Source organism: Anas platyrhynchos, chromosome 1 (assembly GCF_047663525.1).
Source record: "Anas platyrhynchos isolate ZD024472 breed Pekin duck chromosome 1, IASCAAS_PekinDuck_T2T, whole genome shotgun sequence".
Lineage (NCBI taxonomy): Eukaryota > Metazoa > Chordata > Aves > Anseriformes > Anatidae > Anas > Anas platyrhynchos.
Window position 1 is genome coordinate 115632821 of NC_092587.1, and position 20440 is coordinate 115653260.

The 20440-nt window shown below is 38.5% G+C and overlaps 1 protein-coding gene across 4 annotated transcripts in view; it reads left to right on the top strand.

Moving 5' to 3' along the window:
• The first annotated feature begins 4846 nt into the window (after positions 1–4846).
• The window catches only part of MBTPS2 (membrane bound transcription factor peptidase, site 2), a 36094-nt gene continuing 20500 nt past the window's right edge, over positions 4847–20440 (top strand). For 2 of the 4 annotated variants that reach the window (XR_011804749.1, XM_072027245.1), the window contains exons 1-5: positions 4850–5096; positions 9324–9472; positions 11178–11316; positions 15149–15252; positions 17818–17945. Coding sequence is in view for 3 of the 4 variants with exons in the window: in XM_072027245.1 (XP_071883346.1) it covers positions 5022–5096; positions 9324–9472; positions 11178–11316; positions 15149–15252; positions 17818–17945 (595 nt within the window). In the remaining variant the exon portion in view is untranslated. Of the gene's footprint in view, positions 5097–9323; positions 9473–11177; positions 11317–15148; positions 15253–17817; positions 17946–20440 lie in introns of all 4 variants that reach the window. The other 2 variants (XM_072027243.1, XM_013109079.5) reach the window with 2 other exon arrangements.

Below are 20440 nucleotides of genomic sequence, written 5' to 3' on the forward strand. Positions count from 1 at the left end.
TCATCTTCCCTTGTGCGCTCCCCTCCTGCACTGACTGAGCTCTTTGTTTTCTGCAGTTTTGATAAATCCATTTGCAAGGACAGAATCCTAATGTTGTAAAAATATCCAAGCGCAGGAGCTAAGGCTGAATAGCTACTCTGCAGAAGATGCTTTTTCTCATGTATAAACAGTTGCAGAGGATGCAAAGCCAAACAGCCTAGCAAGCAAGACTATCAGCTAAAATGAGCAGCGGAAGAACAAAACTAATATTCCTACAGAATTGAATTCTAGAATAACATCTAAGCCATAGCTCTCAACTTTCTACATTTCCTTTTTTTTTTTTTTTTTTTTTTTTTTTTTCTTTTTTCTTTTCTTTCTGCTTGTTTCCTTGGAGTCCAACAGCTTCAGAGGACCTTTAGATGTAATTTCAGTTGTAATTTTCCTTATTGAATTGTGATAGATGACTAAATGCTGAGCATTGATAGCAAATAAGAAAGACCTGTAATTTGTTTTGTCATAGATCAAGCACTAGTAATCAAAAATTACTACAATTTTCAACAAAAAGCATGCACAGCTACTCTTTGCAGCAGATGAGTCTAATAAAGGCATATTTCTATGAACACTTGTGCTTTTATTTACATTGCTTATATGAACAGTGACTTAAGAACAAATTTCAGTTAAGAGTCAAAATCCCAACTTTTCAGCATATGTTTTTGGTAACCAGGTAAACTAATGCAAACAAATCGTGCAACTTAACAGAATACTTTGATCTCAGTTGTATTGAAATGAAGATTATTTCGTACTTTAACTGGAACACAGACTATCAAGAAAATTGTAAAACATGCTGCTATTGTTTTCTAGGCATAGCAAGCATCAAAGATTTTTTCTTTCTTTCTTTCTTTGGGTTTCACTTTAAAGCACCCTGTTTAAAACTCCATGTCTCCATAATTCTCATTACCTGAATTTTTTCCATATACTGAGATTTTTAGATAATAATTCTAGTAAGGTAACCGAAGAGATGGGCACTTGTTGTTCAAACACTCATTAAGCAACGCAATACACATGATACAGTGACTGTATCACTCTGAGTGATACAGTCTCTGTATCTCTCTTGAGCCTCAGATTTCTTCTTTAGTCTGATCTTTTTATTCTGTCCAGCAGCAATATCCAAGCCTGCATAAGTGCTTAATGGACCACCCATTTCATCTTTGCCTATCTGTTTCTTCTTTCATGCATCCTTCCCTGTGCTTGAAGTTCCAGCAAGACGTGGGTGCTCATTCTGCAAACATACATGTGCTCCATGAAAGCACCCCTTCATTTCATGCTACCGCATGAGCTTTTGTAGGATCAGGACCACATTTTGTTCCAGCCTTCCTTTCCTTTGCTTAGCTCATCTCAACACCCAACAACTTAATATCAAATACTTCTCAAAACATACCTAAAAACCCATTTGCTGTCCTCAACTCTTGCCCAACCAAGTCACATTCTGATTGTATTGTCTTCAAACTGTCAAATTCCACATCTTAGCTGGTTTTAGGTCTAAGCCTGAAATGAACAAATGAACTGTGAGAAGTTGCAATTTCCCTGGAGCCCAGCAAACCTCTCTAACATTAGAGCTTTTGAAATCATTAAGACTGATTTTATTTTTAGTTTGCGATGCATCATGTGTCTTGTATGGCAATATCTGAATAATCCCTTATAATCCCTTAGCTACTTCAGTAATAGGAGAAAGTTGAAGAAATCAACAATCAAACATGTTCATAATTAATTTTTTAGATGAAGATATTTGTTATTTCTATAAAAAGATGCTTATGATATTAATCCACTAACTTGACAGTGTCTTCACTCGTATTATTTAGACATTCTGTTTGGTATTTACTTGCCAAATTACATTTAATCAGTATTATTATGCTTACAAGGTTATTCTTTTTCTGTCTAAAGTTTTGGCATGGACTTAGATACACTTGCGTGATGACTGGTATCTATCCTTTTCCAACATTCTTAGATATCTGCCCTTTTGAGGCCCACCCATGCCCTCCCCTTAGCACACACCTCAGCTGTGAATTAAACTGTGATTTAGACTGCCTTGTCATAACCTCTGGATACTGTGCACTGACATGACTACAGTATGACGTTTTGCTTTAGTCAATACTTTATCACTGTATGTGTGTGTGAGGAAGAACAAATTGTAGTAAAAAGCATGTATCAGTATCTCTGCTACCTCCTGAACCCTTTTCAAGTGGGAATCTTTAATCATGAATATCATAAAATAGCAAAATGAATTGTCTCCCTTAACACTTAACAGTCTGCAACAGTTTTATTCTGTCAGAATATGTATTTTGCTTTTCAGACACCAGCAAAATATCAAGTGAAATTATGTGAGTAAAAACAGTGGGGCTGATAGTGCTGTAGTTCACTCAAAGTATCTTCCACATTCCAGAAAATTCTAATTTCTGTTTGCTTGCTTGTGATGAGCTTTCCAGTAATAAAATAGACTGGACACTGTAGTTGCATTCCTTTTTATCTGCACTGCCAATTTCTGTGCAAACTCAATAAAATTAATTTTTCTATTTTATATGGCATACTAAATAAGCACTGAAGAAAAATATAATAATGTTACAAAAACTGTTTATGGACTGGATCCATTAAACAGGAGGCACTGTGTCCATTTTACTATGCCTGCTCTCAGTGAGACTATGTCACTACTATAAGTACTCATGTTCTTAACTTATATTGCCCTCTATTTCTTCCAAAAATCACAATTAGAATATATATATTTTTTGTATATTTATATTAAATGCATGTTGGTCTTTGGAAAAACTTGACATTTTCAATCAATAAAGTGTAGAATTAACCATATTGGCATTGCTCCTCAATGATTTTCAGCTGAGTATAATAAATTCGGGACCATGGCAGAAGAGCCATAGCCAGATCTGATTATTCCAGGACTCTGTTGATGATTTCGTTTAGATGCAGGGGACACCCTAGAGTTGTCTATGTCATTGTACAAACTATATTTTGACTGCATGTAGGGCTGAATACATTTCATGTAATTCTGCTTTTACGTTGGAACAGAATCCTGTCCAAAGTTCTCATAAGGCATCAGTTAGCAGCTCCCACCAAAGTGTAATAATGGCTTAAGGACAATGGAAAATCTGGAGCTTGTAGGAAAAGCATCTCCAGGCTGAACAACAAAGAAATTCACCACACAGAGAATAAGAGAAGCCAGGTATGTATTACTAGCTTTCACTAGTATAGCAAGCCAGATATGCATTACTAGTTCTCACGCAATTGGCAGTCTAAGGGACTTTCCAGGGATGGACTCCCATCTTACAAATGTAACAAAATCTAGATTTTGTCTCCCCTTACTTGCTTGCTTGACCTACCCATGACCCTCAGCAATGCTATGCTATCAGTGAAAGTAGGGAAGCAAGAGAAGCAAGAATTTCAGAGCAGAGATGATTTTCTTCTTGCTGGTATTGGTAAATAAAGCTCCCAGCAGCAGTTTTGTTAAGGACAGGGTGAAGATGCATGTGCAGAACAAAAAAAGAGCTGAAAAAAAAATTAAAAAGTGACTGAAAAATGGCATTAAACACATTTAAATTCTAGCAAAGGGAAAGCTTGTCTTATATCTTGATTCAAAGCACAGACGCAGGCACAGTTCTTAAAAATACAACTTCTATAGAGCTTTCTGTGTCGAAGTGCAGGTTGTGGTTGGTTTTATGAACCTTCCTAAAAACAGCTGTCCCACAGCACAGTCTGTGAACCCACATATTAATGCACTAGAGCTGAAGAATGGATGGAATAAGCATTTGTAGCAGAGAGGCATAATCTTTGAGAGAGAGTAATCTTTGAGTAACTGAGGCCAGTGATACTTCATCTGGAGCATGCAGGGAAAGGCAGACTGGAAGACACCATCTGCAGAGGGCTCTCCCACCACTGGCGTCTTCATTCCTAAAAAAATCTTTAGAAATAATGGGAAAACTGAGGATATGTTTTGTTTTGTTTTGTTTTGGCGGGGGAGGTAGGTTTAATTTCACAGTTTGTATAGGCAAATAAATACATCTTTTCCTTATTGTTTGCCGAATCCATGTACTGTGCTTAAACTCAAGAGTATTTGAACTAGGGAAGGATTCAACCAAAGAATCCAACTTTTATGACGTGACCTCAGGGCACATCTCACTCCTAGTAAGAATGAAGGCATGCCTGAGAGTATCGAGGGATCGAGAGGGGCACAAAATGAGAGAATTTGCGTGATGGCAGGCAGGGAAGTAACATAATGGTCTGGAGGGTGTTTGGCTGAAAGGCACTCACAACCAGCCTCACACAAAGCTTTATTTGTGTCGTGAAATATGTGTTAAATGATTTCTGGAGGCACTTCAGCAGTTGAAATGAACTTTGTTCCTCCCTCATCAGGGAAACGCTTCCACGACCTCCTCGAACCCCCCCCACGGCGGAGCTCTGCTGTCCCCCCGCCATTTTCTTGATTTTCTACCCCCGCCCTTCAACAGGCAACGTGACGAGACCGTGCGAGCACATCACCCTACCCCTTCCCGGAAACAAATAAAGACAAGAAATAAAAAATAATAAATAAATAAATAAATAAATAAATAAATAAATAAATAAATAAATAAATAAATGAATAGCTGAGGTGAATTTCGAGTGGGCGGGACCGGCTGGGGCACAGCCCTCAGCGCTGGGGGGGAGGGGCGGGGGGACGCCCCCCCTCAGGCGGGGCGGGGCGGGGCTTCCGTGGCCCCGCCCACTCGAGAGCAGGCCACGCCCACAAAACGCATGGCACCGCCCCCCACACACACACACACCCCTCCCGCCTTGCGCAGGCGCCGTCAGGCCCGCGTCTGGCAGCGGCGGGAGGGGCTGGCCCTTACGCCTTCACCCGCCCTTCCTCCGTTGCCCGGAAGAGTCCGTGCGGGCGGCGCAGCCGGTGCGCGAAAGTTCCGGGACACCTTTAGTTCCGGGGGGGGGGTTCCTTCGTCCGAGCCGCCGCTGCCGCCTCCTCCTCCTCCTCGTCGGGTGCCGCCATGATCCCGATCCCGGTGGTGGTGTGCGTGCTGGGCGGCTGGTGCGCCGTGTACCTGGCGGACACGCTGCTCAAGGTGAGGGCTGCGGGCGCACGGCCGGGCGGGAGCCCCGGGCCTGGCGCAGAGGGTCCCCTCCTCCCCCCCCCGGGGACCCTCCCGCGTTTAACTGATAAATGTGCTCTGCTTGTATCTGACGGCATTTCTCGGAAATTTGGGTTAAAAGCAATGTACGTCTCCTTCTGGAGGCTCGTAGTGCACTGGAAAAACAATATCAGGGCCCTACGGAGCTGCCTTTCAAATAAATAAGTCATAGAGGGAACTGGCTGTCCTTCAAAGAAATAAATCCTAAAAGAGCGTTATCAGCCTCGTCTTCTTCCTCCACATGGAGTAGGAAAGGTTTAAAACCAAAATATGCCACTGATATTATATTTAGGAGCACATAAACCAAGATATGCCATCAGCGTGTCGTTCTATCCAGGAACGCGTGTGTGCACTGCATGAGTTTCGTTTATATATATTTTCATTTATATATATATATATATATATATATATATATATATATATATTATATATATGTTAACGATCGATAGATAACTTTGTATTCAAAACAGGACTTGTGGTAGTTAAATATGAGGAAACTACCAAAGGAAATGTTCCATCTCTAATTCCTTCGCTTTTTGAAGTTTGCATTGCTGCAAAGTAACAAATGTTCTTTTCGTCACCGGTGTAAAACACGGGGAAAAATTTTATAAGGAAAGCTGAGTTTTGGGTGATGAGGGAACTTGAAGGATACTTGGCTCCCCCTGCTGCTAATTGTTATGGAGCTCAGCAAATGTTGAAAGCTGTTCTTGTCAAACACTACTCTGTACATTTTAATGATGCAAATGACAACGACAATAATTTATCTGAAGATTTTTCAGGTTTTATTACACCAAGTGTAATACATGTTATGTTGAAAAAGGAAGGGGGATGCCTAGAATGCTCTAGCAGGCAGGAGAGTCCAGGAGTTAAATTTTAACTGTGACGTTTACCTAGAAGTTGACGAAGGTAATTAATCATCAGGAATGATGTGGAAGCTGCTGGGTTTCTGTGAATTTATTGATGGATCTGATGGCAATGCATCTCAGTGATAAGTTTCATTGTGAGTACCACTAACAAAATAGAACTTGGATTAAATAACCAGATTTATATAATCAGGAAACTCATGCTTGTTTTATTGCTAGTACTCTTCATCTCCCACCACACTCATAACCCTTGATTGCTTGCAACTGTAGCAAAAGTTAGTCCCTGCTTAGATCTCCCATTCCTTAAAATTTAAGTACACTGAAACAGCACACAGAACATGAATTAAAAATATTAGATTGTTTTAATCTATTTTTTTTAATATTTTTGGCAAGAAAAGGATGTGTGCTATAACTTGCAGTTGATGTTTATTCTGTGTAAATTTGTTCAGTGTTGAATGTCTCATGCTCAGTTTTCTCTTATACAGTTTTTCTGATTTCCAACGTTTTTGGGTGGCAGTCTCAACCCTTTCAAACTCATTAGTATGAAAGGAGGAACTGTGCGTATGTCTTTTTGCATAAATAAATTCACATAATATTGCTTGAATTACAAGATGTATTTGCATTAGCAAATCAGCAAGAAATCAGTGTGGGACTTGGAAATGTAAGCCCCTCTTGTTGCTCTTTACTGAAGCACTGATACGAAAGTTTCCCAGCGAAGTTTGGGTCATAAAAAAGGGAATCACGTAGGCAGACCCCTGAATTCCTGCTCCCCAGCATGCTAAATCATCCCATTTCATTCTGCCTGAAGGATCAGGGATGTGAAAAGGGTGGAAGGTTGTCCTTCCTTCTGCTATCAGAAATAAAAGATGCATTAGGCACATTCAGTCGAGGTTAGCCTTCAGCTTTTAAGGTCAGGAAGCTGAAATGGTTCGGGGCTCTCGAACAGACTTTGTCAGCGCGAAAGAATGTTAAGGGCTCCTGCTTGCTGGCAGATAGTTGTGGAGCTCCCGGAGTATTCAGCAGACATCCATTATTTTGAAAGCTTGCATAAATAAAAAGGGTATTGCTTTTATAGTGAAATTAATATAACAAAGATCACTTAGAGCTCAAGCTAAAGAAGTGGAGCCAAAGTCTGTGGAGGGAGCTTGAAATGAGACTTAAGGTACCAACATACTTCATACCAGAGCGTGAGGGTGCACCTGGTAACGTGGTGATCCTATTGGGGAAAAAAGGAATGCAGTCATTTACGCCTTTAAATTAAAGGGATGCCGTCATTTAATGGTTATGAACACCACTTACTCAACTTTTTTTGAGAAAAATCCCAAAGGAAAATTATTTTTGGTGTCTTTTGGCCAAAGTATTGGTCAGTAATCTTGTTATTTCTCATTAAAAAATGCGTATTTGTTTATGCCTTGCTGGTACAGTGGAGCTGTGGTGTGGTTGCAATAAATTGGTGGGATGCACTGGTGGAATTTCTAGGAGAGAAGTTTCTAGGTTGATTTTGTATATGATAAAGATAAGAGCTATTTTTGAAGTGCCAAATTTCTATTTCCAGTTATAACATTTGTGAGTTTTTTGTTGGTGGTGATTAGTTAGTTGTTGGTTTTTGGGATCCCGTGTGAATAGGATGTTTGTTTCCTTAAGTCCCAAAAGACGAATGTACTTAATGTTGTGCATATTTTTGCTCTTAATTATTCAAGATTATGCGAGGAGGCGTTTTCCTTGTTTCTCTGGCTTACGTATGCTTCGTAAAAATGGAATATTCCTTGTGGTCTCTTCTGTTACAGCTAGGCTAGCAAACCCTGATATGGTTGTGGACAACGTAGTGATGTTGTAGGGTAAGACCAGTGTTGACTAGGGGATGCATTATGATGAGAACATCTATGGTTGTCCTCAGCTGACTGAACAAAAATCTTAGTGAAACCAGTAAATTGAAGAAGGAATTTATGCATAAACACATGGGTAGGAAGGATAAAATGGTGTAATAGGTAATAAATGAACGACGAGCAAGTGGCTCTGGCATCGTGGAAGGCTTTTTTAGTGCTTGAATTTTAGTTAATTCAACAAAATGAGAAAGTCTATGGCTGTGCAAGATGAGCTGCTTATTCCCCACCGTTGCTGCGGAAGACAAGAAGGAATGCAAGGAACTTGGCGAGTTCTAAATTCGTTTCAGCAACAGCCAGAAAGTTGTGAAGTTCCTTCTGGGGGGGCAGAGGGGAGCACCTTGTGAACTGCGCATTCCTGATGTCTTCAGTAGGTGCTGCTGCTCACAGGGAAATTCGGGAACAATGCTGTAGTTCAGGCAGCTCTGAAGACTTGTCTGGATTATGTCAGACACACTCCTGCCCTGGGAACAGCCCAGAGTCAGAAGGCTCACAGCTCTGGTACGCTTTTCCTCAGCTATGGATTCCTCCTTCACCTCTAAGGAAAGCTGTCCTTCAGCAGGCTTTCTGATGCTAGCTTCCACGAAGCAGGTTGAGAGAAGACCAACACCACATACTATAAAATAACAATCGCAAAACTACTTCTCCTGGCCTATAATATTAGATACTGCTGTGGTAAACTATTAATTATATAGTCCACAGGTCGCAATCATTGCAAAGACAAGGTGTAAAGGAAATCTTTGGAATTAGCAGGAAGGAGTTCCAACGGTACCTCGAAATGCTGGAAAATGATCGTAGTGAATGAAATCATTGTTGCGATATATGGTGATACTTTTAAAGACTTTTTGGCTTTTTGACGGTGTGATCAAATATTTCAGTCTCTTCAGTCAGGGTGTTTGAAAAATAGACCTCATTTTGACCCTTGCTAAACAATACCCACGTTTCTGCTCCACATCTCACCAATGTTAGAAACAAGCTGATGCCAAATGAAAGCCAACAGATTGTGTTTTACTTTGTTGCAGTTTTAAAATCTTTTAACTTCTACGTTTACTAAAATGTAATTGCACATAGAAAAATACCATCAACACTTCATTCCTTAGCCTTCTGACCAGGCAGGTAAAAATTACGGAAAGTGATTTAATGCTAGGAAAGATGATACAAGGTTGCAATTGCCAAATAACACTGGATGGCTGATCTCTCTTCCAATCCTAAACTTGTGATTTGCATCATAACAGTGGTGTAGCCTTTTTGTATTACAGGTCACACCTATATATCAAAATATAAATAATGCACGGGACATGTACTTGAAGTTATACATCTGTCTTTATATAAATGAGTCTGATTTGCTGCTTGGCCACATGATACAGAATCTTCCTGAAAGTTTTGGGTTAAACTAACTTTCCATTGTTTTGCAGTCATCCAGCTCTTTGAAGGCATCTTACGAAGACTGGTTGCTGACATATGGCTTGAGCATCTCTCCTTTTCACATGCGATGGCAAACAGCTCTCTTCAACCACCAGTTCTACAACTGGGGGAGATGGAAACCCAGATTTCTCTATTTATGGTATAAATTCATGATTTTTCTTTTCTGTCAAATACAGAGGCAGCAACTATCACCACATCTGTGCTTTTCATCCTTACAAGTGGAATGCCTAGATGTGGTTATTTCTATAGGCTAAGGATAAAACCAACCAACCAGGGTTGCTGTAAAGGTATTGATTGTGCCAGCATAAGTCTATGCCCTCTGCTAAAAAATCTACAGCTAGATTACATATGGGGATGCTGTAGAACAAGACATCTATAAACTGCATTTTTGCCTGTGGTTTGAGCTATTCATAGCTTTTAAGTATAAAGCTATTATATGTAATACTCTATAGAGGTAGATCTGAAAGCAGCTTCTCATATCCCAGATCTGCCCATTACTGTACACCAAGCTCTCTCCTGATCACTAGAGTTTACAAATTATCCAGAGACAGTTGTGCCCCTGCTGCCAATGATTTCCCAGATATTCAGTGACTGTACCTACTCAGAAGGACATTGCTCTAGCTCTGTCTTTTACCTGCCTGCACCTTTCCTTGCCAAGATTGCACAGACTGCTGGTAACGGGTAAATAAGCTGGGTGTTCAATATGGATGCTTTTGGACTGATTTGGAAAATTATTGGTGAATTGCCTCCCTGGTGTTGTTTTATATCCACTCTGAAAATAAAAATAAGTAAGGCTTGAATTTCTTTTCATTTCCTGTATTGCTACCATTAGTGAGATAATTGTGAAAGAGAAGTCTGCTTCATATTGGTTTCTCTAGTATCTAATGGTTTTACTTTGCTTTTAAGTAGTTCTGTATCAATCACAATTTTTTAATGTGTATAATTTATTACAGTATAATGTTTCCATCGGTCTCTTTAATTAGCATTACAAGTGCATATTGCTTAAAATAAAATTGCTAATTTCCAGTGAGCCTTATTAAGGATGGTAAGAGAACAAGTACGTGATTGTGAGAGGAAGAAGGACTGGTAGTAAATTGAAATGTTGCAGCTAGAAAATAGACTTTATCACATCCTTCAACTATTGAATTGTGTAAAATAATAATAATAATGGTGAATAAAAATTCACCATTAGGTGAACTAAAGTAAATTGAAATGATTTTTGACACTGATTTAATGAAATATGAATGGGTGAGAAGAAAAATGTGTTTCAAGTAATTGATTTTCATCTGGTCTTGCATTTGTACCTTTTAATTTTTCTTCTTTAAAGAAGTTTGAGTCTCATTTATTGTTCTTTAGCACTTTTTATTGCTGGTGAGGAAGATGCAAAATTTATTGAAAAAGCTTATATAAATATGTATGCCACCCCATCACTTGATCCAGATTTCTAAATATGTGATGGTGTGGTGCAACATGGTAAATTATACATTGTAAAGTTATGTTTTTATTCATAGCTAATGGCAAGTTACATGTGTTGGGTAACTGAATAAAAAATAGAATGCATAAGAACAGCATAAAAATATTCGAAGATGAATCAGGATGTGATTTGGATGTCAAACACTAAACAAGGAAAATATAGTAGTAATGTATTTAATAATATATAATATGTTATTAGTGTCATTAGTTTCCCTTAGCTCGTATATATGTACTTCCTCGTTGATGAATGAATAGTAGTAGCCCTTGGTAAGTTTTGCCCTATGAGCTTTATGTGTGAAGTTAAATATCCAGAAAATATGCACGAGCTTCCTGTGCCCATGTATTGCTGAACTATTTGCCTGTCTTTGCAGGTTCAGCATGGGAATGGTGTTTGGTATAGTTGCCATGTTTGGCTCTGTTATTCTTCTTGGAAAGACACTGATGCAGACGCTGACACAGATGCTAACTGAGGCACCAAAAGCCCAGAATGATCGTATGCTGCAAGTTGTGGTAAGTGTTCTCTCCTCAGGTCTTCATTTGAGGGCTGTGAACGGGTACTAACCAACTTCTTAATGGGATATATGATACTTAAATCCTCCCATGCAAGAATAACCTAATTGCTAATATTAGTTTAAATAAAACGTTGCTGGTTTGTTACCAGCCTTAAAAATGGAGGGCGGAGGTAGTAAAGAGAGAGGAAGACAAACGATTGCAAATATGTGAAAGAATTTATATTAAATATTCTCAGAAGTGAGAACTGGTTGGTAATTTGGAAAGGTCTTAAATTATCCCAGTACTAAGAATACAAAACAGCAATAAGAATTTACCTTCTCTGAGCTGTGCAGTGTACAGACAGTGATGGCCTTGAAATCTGCAAAATGAAAAACCGTAGGAAGAGAAGAGTTCTCATTTATTACAATACAAAACATCAGTGGAGAAGGAGAGAAATGGAAAGAGCTTTGTGTGATTGTGGAAACAAAGATTCATTAGTGAGGAGATCGCGTGTTTTTGGATTGTTCAAGGACCTCTGCCTAATTTACAGTGTGAAATTGAGTGTTCTGTTTCTGGCAGTATCTAGTCAAAGGCCTAATAATTTATTTAATTGATTTCTGATGCTGGACAATAGATTGTGTTGTTTTAGGAAGAAATGTAGTTTATAGAATAGGAAAGATTGCAAATACTGTCTTTATATCTTGCATCAAAATACCTAAGGCAGTAATGGAAGTAACATTACCCTTACAACAGGTTTAACCTGGAAAGGTTCCTAGCTAACCTTATTTCACCAAGAATGCTGTCTGGCTAGAATGTGTGGTCATTTTCCAGGAAAGCAAAAAGTCCTGTAAGATTGCTCTGCCTTCTACCATATGGCTTAGAGCAGTGGTATCCAACCATTTTGCTCTATTCTATTGCTCAGCTAGTCTAGCAAACAGCAGTTGGGAATTGTGTGCTGCCTTGACAGACCTTCCCGTAAGTGCTAAACTGACCGTATGCCACTAGACTTAAATAAATTGCGTGAGCAGCCTGATCGTTAGCATGCGTTATAAGCTCGGTGTATTTGGGATGGTTTGGATTTGTTTCACACATGTAGGGTGAATGCAGCAAATGCAGTATGTGTTGGCAAAAGTGGTAACCTGGGAGAGAACTGCTGGTACTGCCACTGTGGTCACCTGGCCCACAGCCTGCTCCTGAATTATCTCCAGAAGCAGGCAGGAGGGAGTAGGAAGTCTTGGTGGTATGCTGTGTGTCTAGTAGAGCACAAATTGAACATGGGACTGAAAACTTCTTACCTGCCAACAGGGTCCGTGTTAAGCATGTGTGTCTTGCATTCCAGAATAAGATATAGCTCTCTTATATTTTCATTTTTTGAGATAACTGCATGAATCCATCCACTTTTGTGATGCCAAAATAAAGTAGTCGTTTGCAATACTCTGCTCTTCTGCAAAAGTGACATAAATAAAAGGTGAGCAAAGTGAAGATGAGCTTTAGCGAGTAATCTGGTGTGAACTATGAAAGCAGAAGTACTAACAGTTTCAATGTGGAATGGATTCCGCAATGACTGCTCATTGGCAGTATCACTGCACTCAAACCAAGAGCAGAGATCAGTACTGAAAAAGATAGATTGTATACAGATAATGTAATGTCATGTAAGGAGGTAAGGTTTCTTCTCCTAAGGTGACCTGTGTGGTTCTTTTCTTTTGTTTTGTTTCTCAACCATCACAGTTGTGTAATTCTGCCTTCAAAGAGTTTGAGTATTCTATTGACTGCAATGTGGTAGTGTAAGGTGACACTAAAAGTGACCCAGGTGTGGTTGCAAAGAAGTGAAGAACAAGTGAGGAGGACCTTCTAATCATTTAAATTAGACATCAATATGTTTAATAATTAATTGACTGCCTTGGAGGAGAGAGTGGTTTTTTTATTATTTTTATTTTATTTTTATTTTTAAGTGTGTTTTAGCCAGCCTTTGGCATAAATCTGCTTAGCCTTTATCCTTCCTCTTTGGAGAAAGGGAGTTACACTTATGTTTTATTGATTTAGATTTTTGGACCCATCCTTTTTTTTTTTTCAGCCATGTACTTTATCCAATATACCCATCTGTAGATAACTGGATTGTTTTTCTTTAGCTTCCTCCCCTTGTGTTGGTTGTCTATTAGCAACAGTGGGCAAGAAACAGATCAGTTTTTAGGAAAGGACCTTTTTTTTACTAAAGGCGTTTCCAGAAGACCGTGAAATATGAGGTGACAAAGCTTGTTAACAAAATACTGCGTGAATTCTTCACAAGACTTAGCTCCCTCTTTAGGTGTATCTTAACCTAGCTTCTTTGACATGATATGTGAAAGCACTCAGTGTTGTTTTCTAATGTGATATAGTCACGGTGGTATTGCAATGGGAACTTTTCCTATAGCTGTCTGTCCTCCCATGCTCCTGGAGCAAAGAGCCACTGAGAATGCCAGTTAACTGCTCCAGTAGTGCCACCAGCTAATGCTTTAATGCCAGCAATGGAAGCCTCACGAGTGAAGAGCAGCTGTCCTCGTACAGTGAGGCACAATCATGCCAGTTAAGATAAGTATCTTGGTCATGGTCACACTGAACGTTCTTTGTGCAATGATTCAGTGTAACACTAGTGAAGAGAGTTCTCCAAAGGATTTTAGCTAGATTGTCTCATCAAGCTGTTGCAGAGTTCTTCATGGATAGTTGAATGCACGTAATTGAGGAACAGGCAGGACTCAATGAAGGTAGGGTTGGATAGGGTCTGTTCCGTTGGATCTGATGCCTGGAGAACAGAAGCCAAGAGCTTCAGCCTTTTGTGTCACATGAGGTCGTTTTTAGAGGATCTTACAGGCAGGTCAGAAATGTTTGCCCATCGCATCTCTTTTCTGCCTTTGGATCACAATTCATGCCATGTGCACAGCAGCTGTTAGCTCTGGGGTGCTCCATGCCAGGAGCGTGGGGAGCAGCAGGGCAGACAGGGCAACTGTCCCTGAGTCAGCAGCCCGTCTTCCTACTGCAGCCACGGCAGCTGAGAGGAGGTGGGAATTGAGCAGTCCTCATCCCTGTCCCATGGAAAGAGGGGAGGCTTCCTCCTGACTGGCTTTGGAGCCTGGCTGGAAGGAGCTGTTATCTCATAACTAGTGCAGAGAAGAGCTTGGGAATGGTGGGAATCCACAGCCACAGGAAGAACTGGGGGGCTGCATGTTATGTCCTACATCAATTAAAATAACATCTTCATTGCAAGTGCTTTTTTTAGTGTTAATTTGCCATATGCAGGCTGCCAAAGCTTGAACAATAGACAGAAGTTACTCTTTTTTTTTTGATCTTTTCAATTTGGGGTGGTGTCATGTGAAAGAGACAAGAAGGTGAAAGAGAGAAGAGACACTGACAATTCCAGTTTTAAATGTATTACTTTTTTTATTTTGAAGGGTAGATCTCAAAGATCTCAATAACCGCATACAATATCTACAGGATATTGTAAACTATTGCTCACAGTGCCAAATCTGTCTCATTTTAGCTGAAGTCTGTGTGTTTTTATAAACTTCTGGAGCTTAATATAGAGTAGGGCACGCTCTGTCATGGTTGTGGGGACTGAGAAGGGGAGGGAGAAGGCTTTTTCACCTGCAGAGCTTTTCAACCTTCAACAAAAGAATGTATATTCAGTGTATTTTAAACTAGATTGAATAAACAGAGAGAAGAGGTACAAGCCAGTAGTGCTGTGTGTGTGGCTCCTGCTGTGTTGGTGGGCTGAGAAAGCTGAGTGAGAGCAGCAAGGTTAGAGGCAGGATGATTTGTCTTTGTACCTCTTGGTTTCCTAGTGTGTTTTGTTTTGTTGTCATGCCCACATGAACAGGTGCCTGGTGTAAATTTGCCTGTCAGCCAGCTGACCTATTTCTTCTCTGCAATCCTCATCAGTGGTGTGATACACGAAGTCGGCCATGGGGTGGCAGCTATTCGGTAATACAAACTACTTTTCTCTTACTATGTGCCAAGAAAGACTAATATTCCAATTACAGGTGAACATTGTTAGCATTTCTTCAGTTTATCTAGAGAGTCTGTGTATTCTGTATTTCATAGCTTCCTTAGATTTTAAGTCTGGAAGGATGTACAAGAAAGGACAGAGTTTTAATACAGTGCCTATTCTACTGATCATGAGACAAGACTTTTGCTTTGTAAATATGCCAGGTTTAGTAATTCTGCTCATAATTGATCTTGTTTTTCATACAGTAATTTCATTTCTGCAGCTGTGGCATTTGAAGAGGACCTGCATGCTATTGTAGAATGGTACTTTAAAATAGATTTTAAATTAGTTTGTTTAAACACAGCTCATGAAGTAGCATGTGAACAGCAGTAACTCAGTCAGATGTGATTTGCCCTTGTTAATGTCAGAGAAGTGTTAATTTTGATCACGGATGAATTTCTTAATGTCACTGTTAACTGTGATGATTATTTCACAAAGATGTTATTTGGTGATTAGTCAATTACTGTTAAATGACACTCCAACATAAGAGGGTTAAGTGGTGGTTATCAGAACTGGTATTTAGGTGTCCTCCACATTTCCTGGGGACATCATAGGCATTATTTGTCCCATGGGCATGAAGCCCTAAGTTGTTTCACTAATTTTCTTGAGAATAAGAAGTGATGACTGCATTTGGACCTGTTACAACCTGTTTTATAGCAATGAAAGTTCTCAGTCAAAGGAGTGATGTGGGACCCTGTGTGTTTCATATACTCCGTTTGTCTTTAAGCTTGGTTTCTGTAATATCCAGTGTTGTTTTTTTTTTTTTTTTTTTTGTGGAGGATGAAGCTCTTTGCTCTTGCTCATCCCATGACAGGAAGAGACAAGAAAATTTCCTTTCTCTTACAGTGCCTTCATGTGCTGCTGGCTAACTGCAGAGAATCCAGGAGTAACTATGGAGCTGTTTTTAACCAGAATTAATAATTCTTATACCTTAGTGGTATGATACTTTCACTCAAGATCTGGGGCAGTGGCTCTGAATATTCAGCTTTGGGTTATGTTTTTGTTAAAAATTGATTCCCATCTATTTCAAGGAGGAAAAAAATTGGATTGTCCATTGTAAATATACTATCCATTAAAATTTGGGAGATTATTTTTTTTTTTCCGTTTACAGCAACTTACTGCTGCTGTTTTCTCCTTGTCCTTTTGTTGTGTTGTGTTTTTATGTTTTTGTTTTTCTCCTAGTACAGATTGGGTCTATAGTGCTGTTAAGGTCCATCCTCAGGCTTTACTAAATAGCAGTGCTATGGGAGAATTGTATGACTACTGTATATAATAATAATATTTTATGGTACATCATTTTGACTCCCTACATACTTTTACCAGCTTCAGTTCAAGGTAGTATTGGCTATGAACTACAAAAGCATAAAATACTCAAGCCTTAGCTTTGTCAAGGCTTATATCAAAAAAGCCTTTTTCTCCTTCCCTTTATCCCTTCTACCCAAGTCATGAAATCTGGCATGTGCAGGAGATTATCCTTACTAATCTGTAGTAAGGGCAGTTTTTATGAGTTACTTGCAGAGAATTCATGTATTACTTTGTTCTGATTTGTTTTGTGTAATTTTATGTCTTCTCATAATTTTTTGTCTCCTTTTATTGTATATGTGCTTCATTCTTGCAGCTGGGATTGTATGAAAAGTGACTAAATATAATGCTTTGCCCAGTGTACCGTCACAGAAAAGATATGAGATTAGGTGATTTGTTTGCAATAATTGTCTTGAAACGTGGTTGTCATGCCCTTACAAGTCCCTTCTGAAATATCTAGCTTCGTAAAGTCTTCACATAGATATTCCAAAAAGTGCCCTTTAAAAGCAATTGTGAAAACTCTGAAACTGTTATCTGTATGACAGTGTCAGCTACTAACATATTTAAATAGCATTTGTCCTTTTACCCTATTGACTTTCAGATGACATTTCCCTCGCTTTTGTACTTTTACAGTTTACTCTGAATTTCGCTTAGGACAAAGAGAGAAATGATAAATTCCAGAAATCTCTAAGCATTGCTGTTAAAGGAAAGGCATTGCTTTTCCAGATTATTTTTCATGGACTATTTTGAAATTCAATAATAAAGGTTGCCATTTTTTACCTAATAGACTCCCCAAATGTTTAAATATATGCTAAAATAAATATTATTTGAAAGCAAATTTACTCCTTTTTTTTTTCTTTTTTTTTTTTTTTTTTTTTTTATATTTCATGTGTTATTGCCAGGAGGCAGAAAAAAAGTTGAAGTTGAGCATTTGTTTTTTACCAGCCAAATAAATGCATGTTGTTTAAAAGTGGCAATTACAGGAAAAAATATCCTCTAGTTTAATTATCTTTCCATCCTTCATGTTAGGAGGAATAAGTTAGTTTGATAATTGTAATTTTAATTACTCTCATAGTCAAAAATGTGTGCTATGCAAAACCTCCCAGTTTTTCATTTGCTGTGTGCAATAACTGCTCTTCATTTTTCTTTTCTTTTTCTTTCTTTTTTTTTTCCTCTTTTTTTTTTTTTTTTTTTTAAAGAGAACAAGTACGATTTAATGGATTTGGGATTTTTATCTTCATTGTCTATCCTGGAGCATTTGTGGACCTCTTCACAACCCACTTGCAGCTGATATCACCAGTACAGCAATTACGGATATTTTGTGCAGGTAATAGTTTGTGCTCTTATTAAATCTCTCCTTAGCACAGTTACATATTAGCACAGAAGCATAGAATATCCTGAGTTGGAAGGGACCCGTAAGGGTCAAGTCCAACTTAAGTCCAACTCAAGTCCAGCTATCCTACAGGTATCATTTATAAATCCTTGATAGAGTATTGAAGGTTTAAAATGAAGAAGCATAAAAGCTTCTCTTCACCTAAAGGTGATCCTTCTGCACTGAACATGAATTGTGATGTCAGAAAATCATTTTGATCACTGTCCATATTGTGCTGTCTTCTGGGGGAGATAATTCTGTTTCTAGGAACATAAATTAGTATGAATTTCCTGACTTGAAAAATGTTTTGTCCTCAATCAAGCTCAGAATAGTTGTTCATATGGTTGGGGAAAAAATGTGGTTTCTGACCACCTTTTCCCATTATTATAAGCTCTTATATCAGCTCAGGTGCAGAAGTTCCTTTAACTTTCTTTGCATATCATATGGCTTAAATAGTAAAACATTGGAGCACAATAAATAAATAAATACTCAGCCAGAAGACTGGTTGTATGAGAACATGACTTGCTGTCACAGGTGAATAACCTTGAGCGACCACTACCATCTTCTGCAATAGGAGCAATCTATTATGTGATTTTCAACAGTAGCTTGAGCGACTGTCAAAAAAGTCTGAGTTACGTTGTTCTGTAGGTGACTGTATTTTGACAATGCTATCAGAAGGAAATAAAAGATAAAATACAAACATCCAAAGAGAATTGCAGCTTACAGCTCCAAATAAACTTCCAAGTGGTTTTGATTTAATGCTTTTTGTACTAAAAAATCCTTGGCTATTGTGAAGCAGAGCTCAACTGCTGTGCAAAGCTAGACTGAGACTGTGTTATGCTTCCTCATTTGCTTGTATTACTGACTTCTAGAGAAAAAGGGGCTTCCCAACCTATTGAAATAAAGGCAAAAAAAATAACATTTTTGTTTAGTTCTTGATACAATTTTCTGTTGCAGGGCGCAATAGAAAGCAGCCAGCCTGCAGCACTGTGTATGTGGTAACACTGTTTATAAAGAGAAATTATAAAGAGTATTTTAGACTGGGCATACAGAAGCATTTAGCAAAGCTTATTTTCAGGTTTTCATAGATCAGGTAAATGAAGGTAAATGCTAGGTAAGTAAAGGTATCTATATTCCAAATACCATAATGTACCAAAATCATTTGCTGCAGTAGGCTAACTTTTATGAAGCCCTTTTTCTCAAATTAGTTAATTTCCATTTTCAGCTAGTGTGAACAAAACCAGAAGAGAAGACGTAATTTTCAAAATGAGTTGTTTACTTACATTCCTGGGAAATGATCTAGAAAAACGAGTTTATAAGCTGCAATAGAAAAGAATTGCTATCATGGCTTTGATGACAAGTAAACACCTATAATAATTTTTGGGAAACCTGACATAGGGAATGGAAGGTAGGAACAAGCACTTTGCAAGACTCTTTAGCGTTAATGGCTTGTGATCAATTTGGTATAACAAATACCTGCAGTTTTTATAGCTAGTGCTATGTGTAGTTTAGTACAAGGATGTTTGATGTCAATAAAATGTGATATTTGGTAAACTGTACTCATTTATTTTTTGCTAGAGCAGTTGAATGAACCTATTATCGGGTCTTCAGTCTTCTGAAGATCTGAATTTACAGGGCAAGGATTTAGATTTTTGTATTGTAGCTACACGAAAGAGCTAAAAGAACTAGAGTAGAGGACCACACTAAATATTCCTTTTATAGTCCACCTGTACTCTGGAGTTTAAACAGTATATTTGTTGTACAGCAGGTGGCATCATGAGTTCAAGAATAGCGAATGAGACTTGTGATATTTCTAGCCTTCATTGCATACCTAGTAACTAAAACGTGCTTCTGTGCAGCCCTTGCTTATAATTAGTTCAAATATATATGTTATTTTTGAGATTATTTTTCAGATAATTTATTTCAAAATGTTTTGTCGTTAACAGAAAAAAGAGCTAAAGATTTTCGAAGCATATTTTGAGGTGTTTTAAGGGCTGTGTGAAGTGTGCCTTTTTAAATATAAAGAATTAAGTTTCCAAGGATGAGGCTGTTCCAGCAAAATGAAATGGATGGTATACTCATCAGTGTGCCTCAATAGGTATTCTCATGTCAAGGCTGTTTATTTTCCTAGGGATCACCTGGGATGAATTTCAAGCCTTTCTATTTTAGATTTTCCTGCTGTATTCCACACAGCAAATTGTGTAGATTATTGTATTAAGGCCCATGTTTTCCTAGCTATTGGAATGCATTTTTGTCACCCTCCAGCAGTTCCATCACCTCTTTTTTATTTATTTATTTTTTTTCCTCCAGCTTACGCTCTCTAGTGGCTGCAATGTTGCAAGGCAATTTTGTTTCTGTCTTAGATTTTTATACTTTGTTAAGCTGGAACAAAAATAAAGTTTATTTTTAAGATAAAAAGGTTCAAACACCTAAGTTCAAATATTTACTTA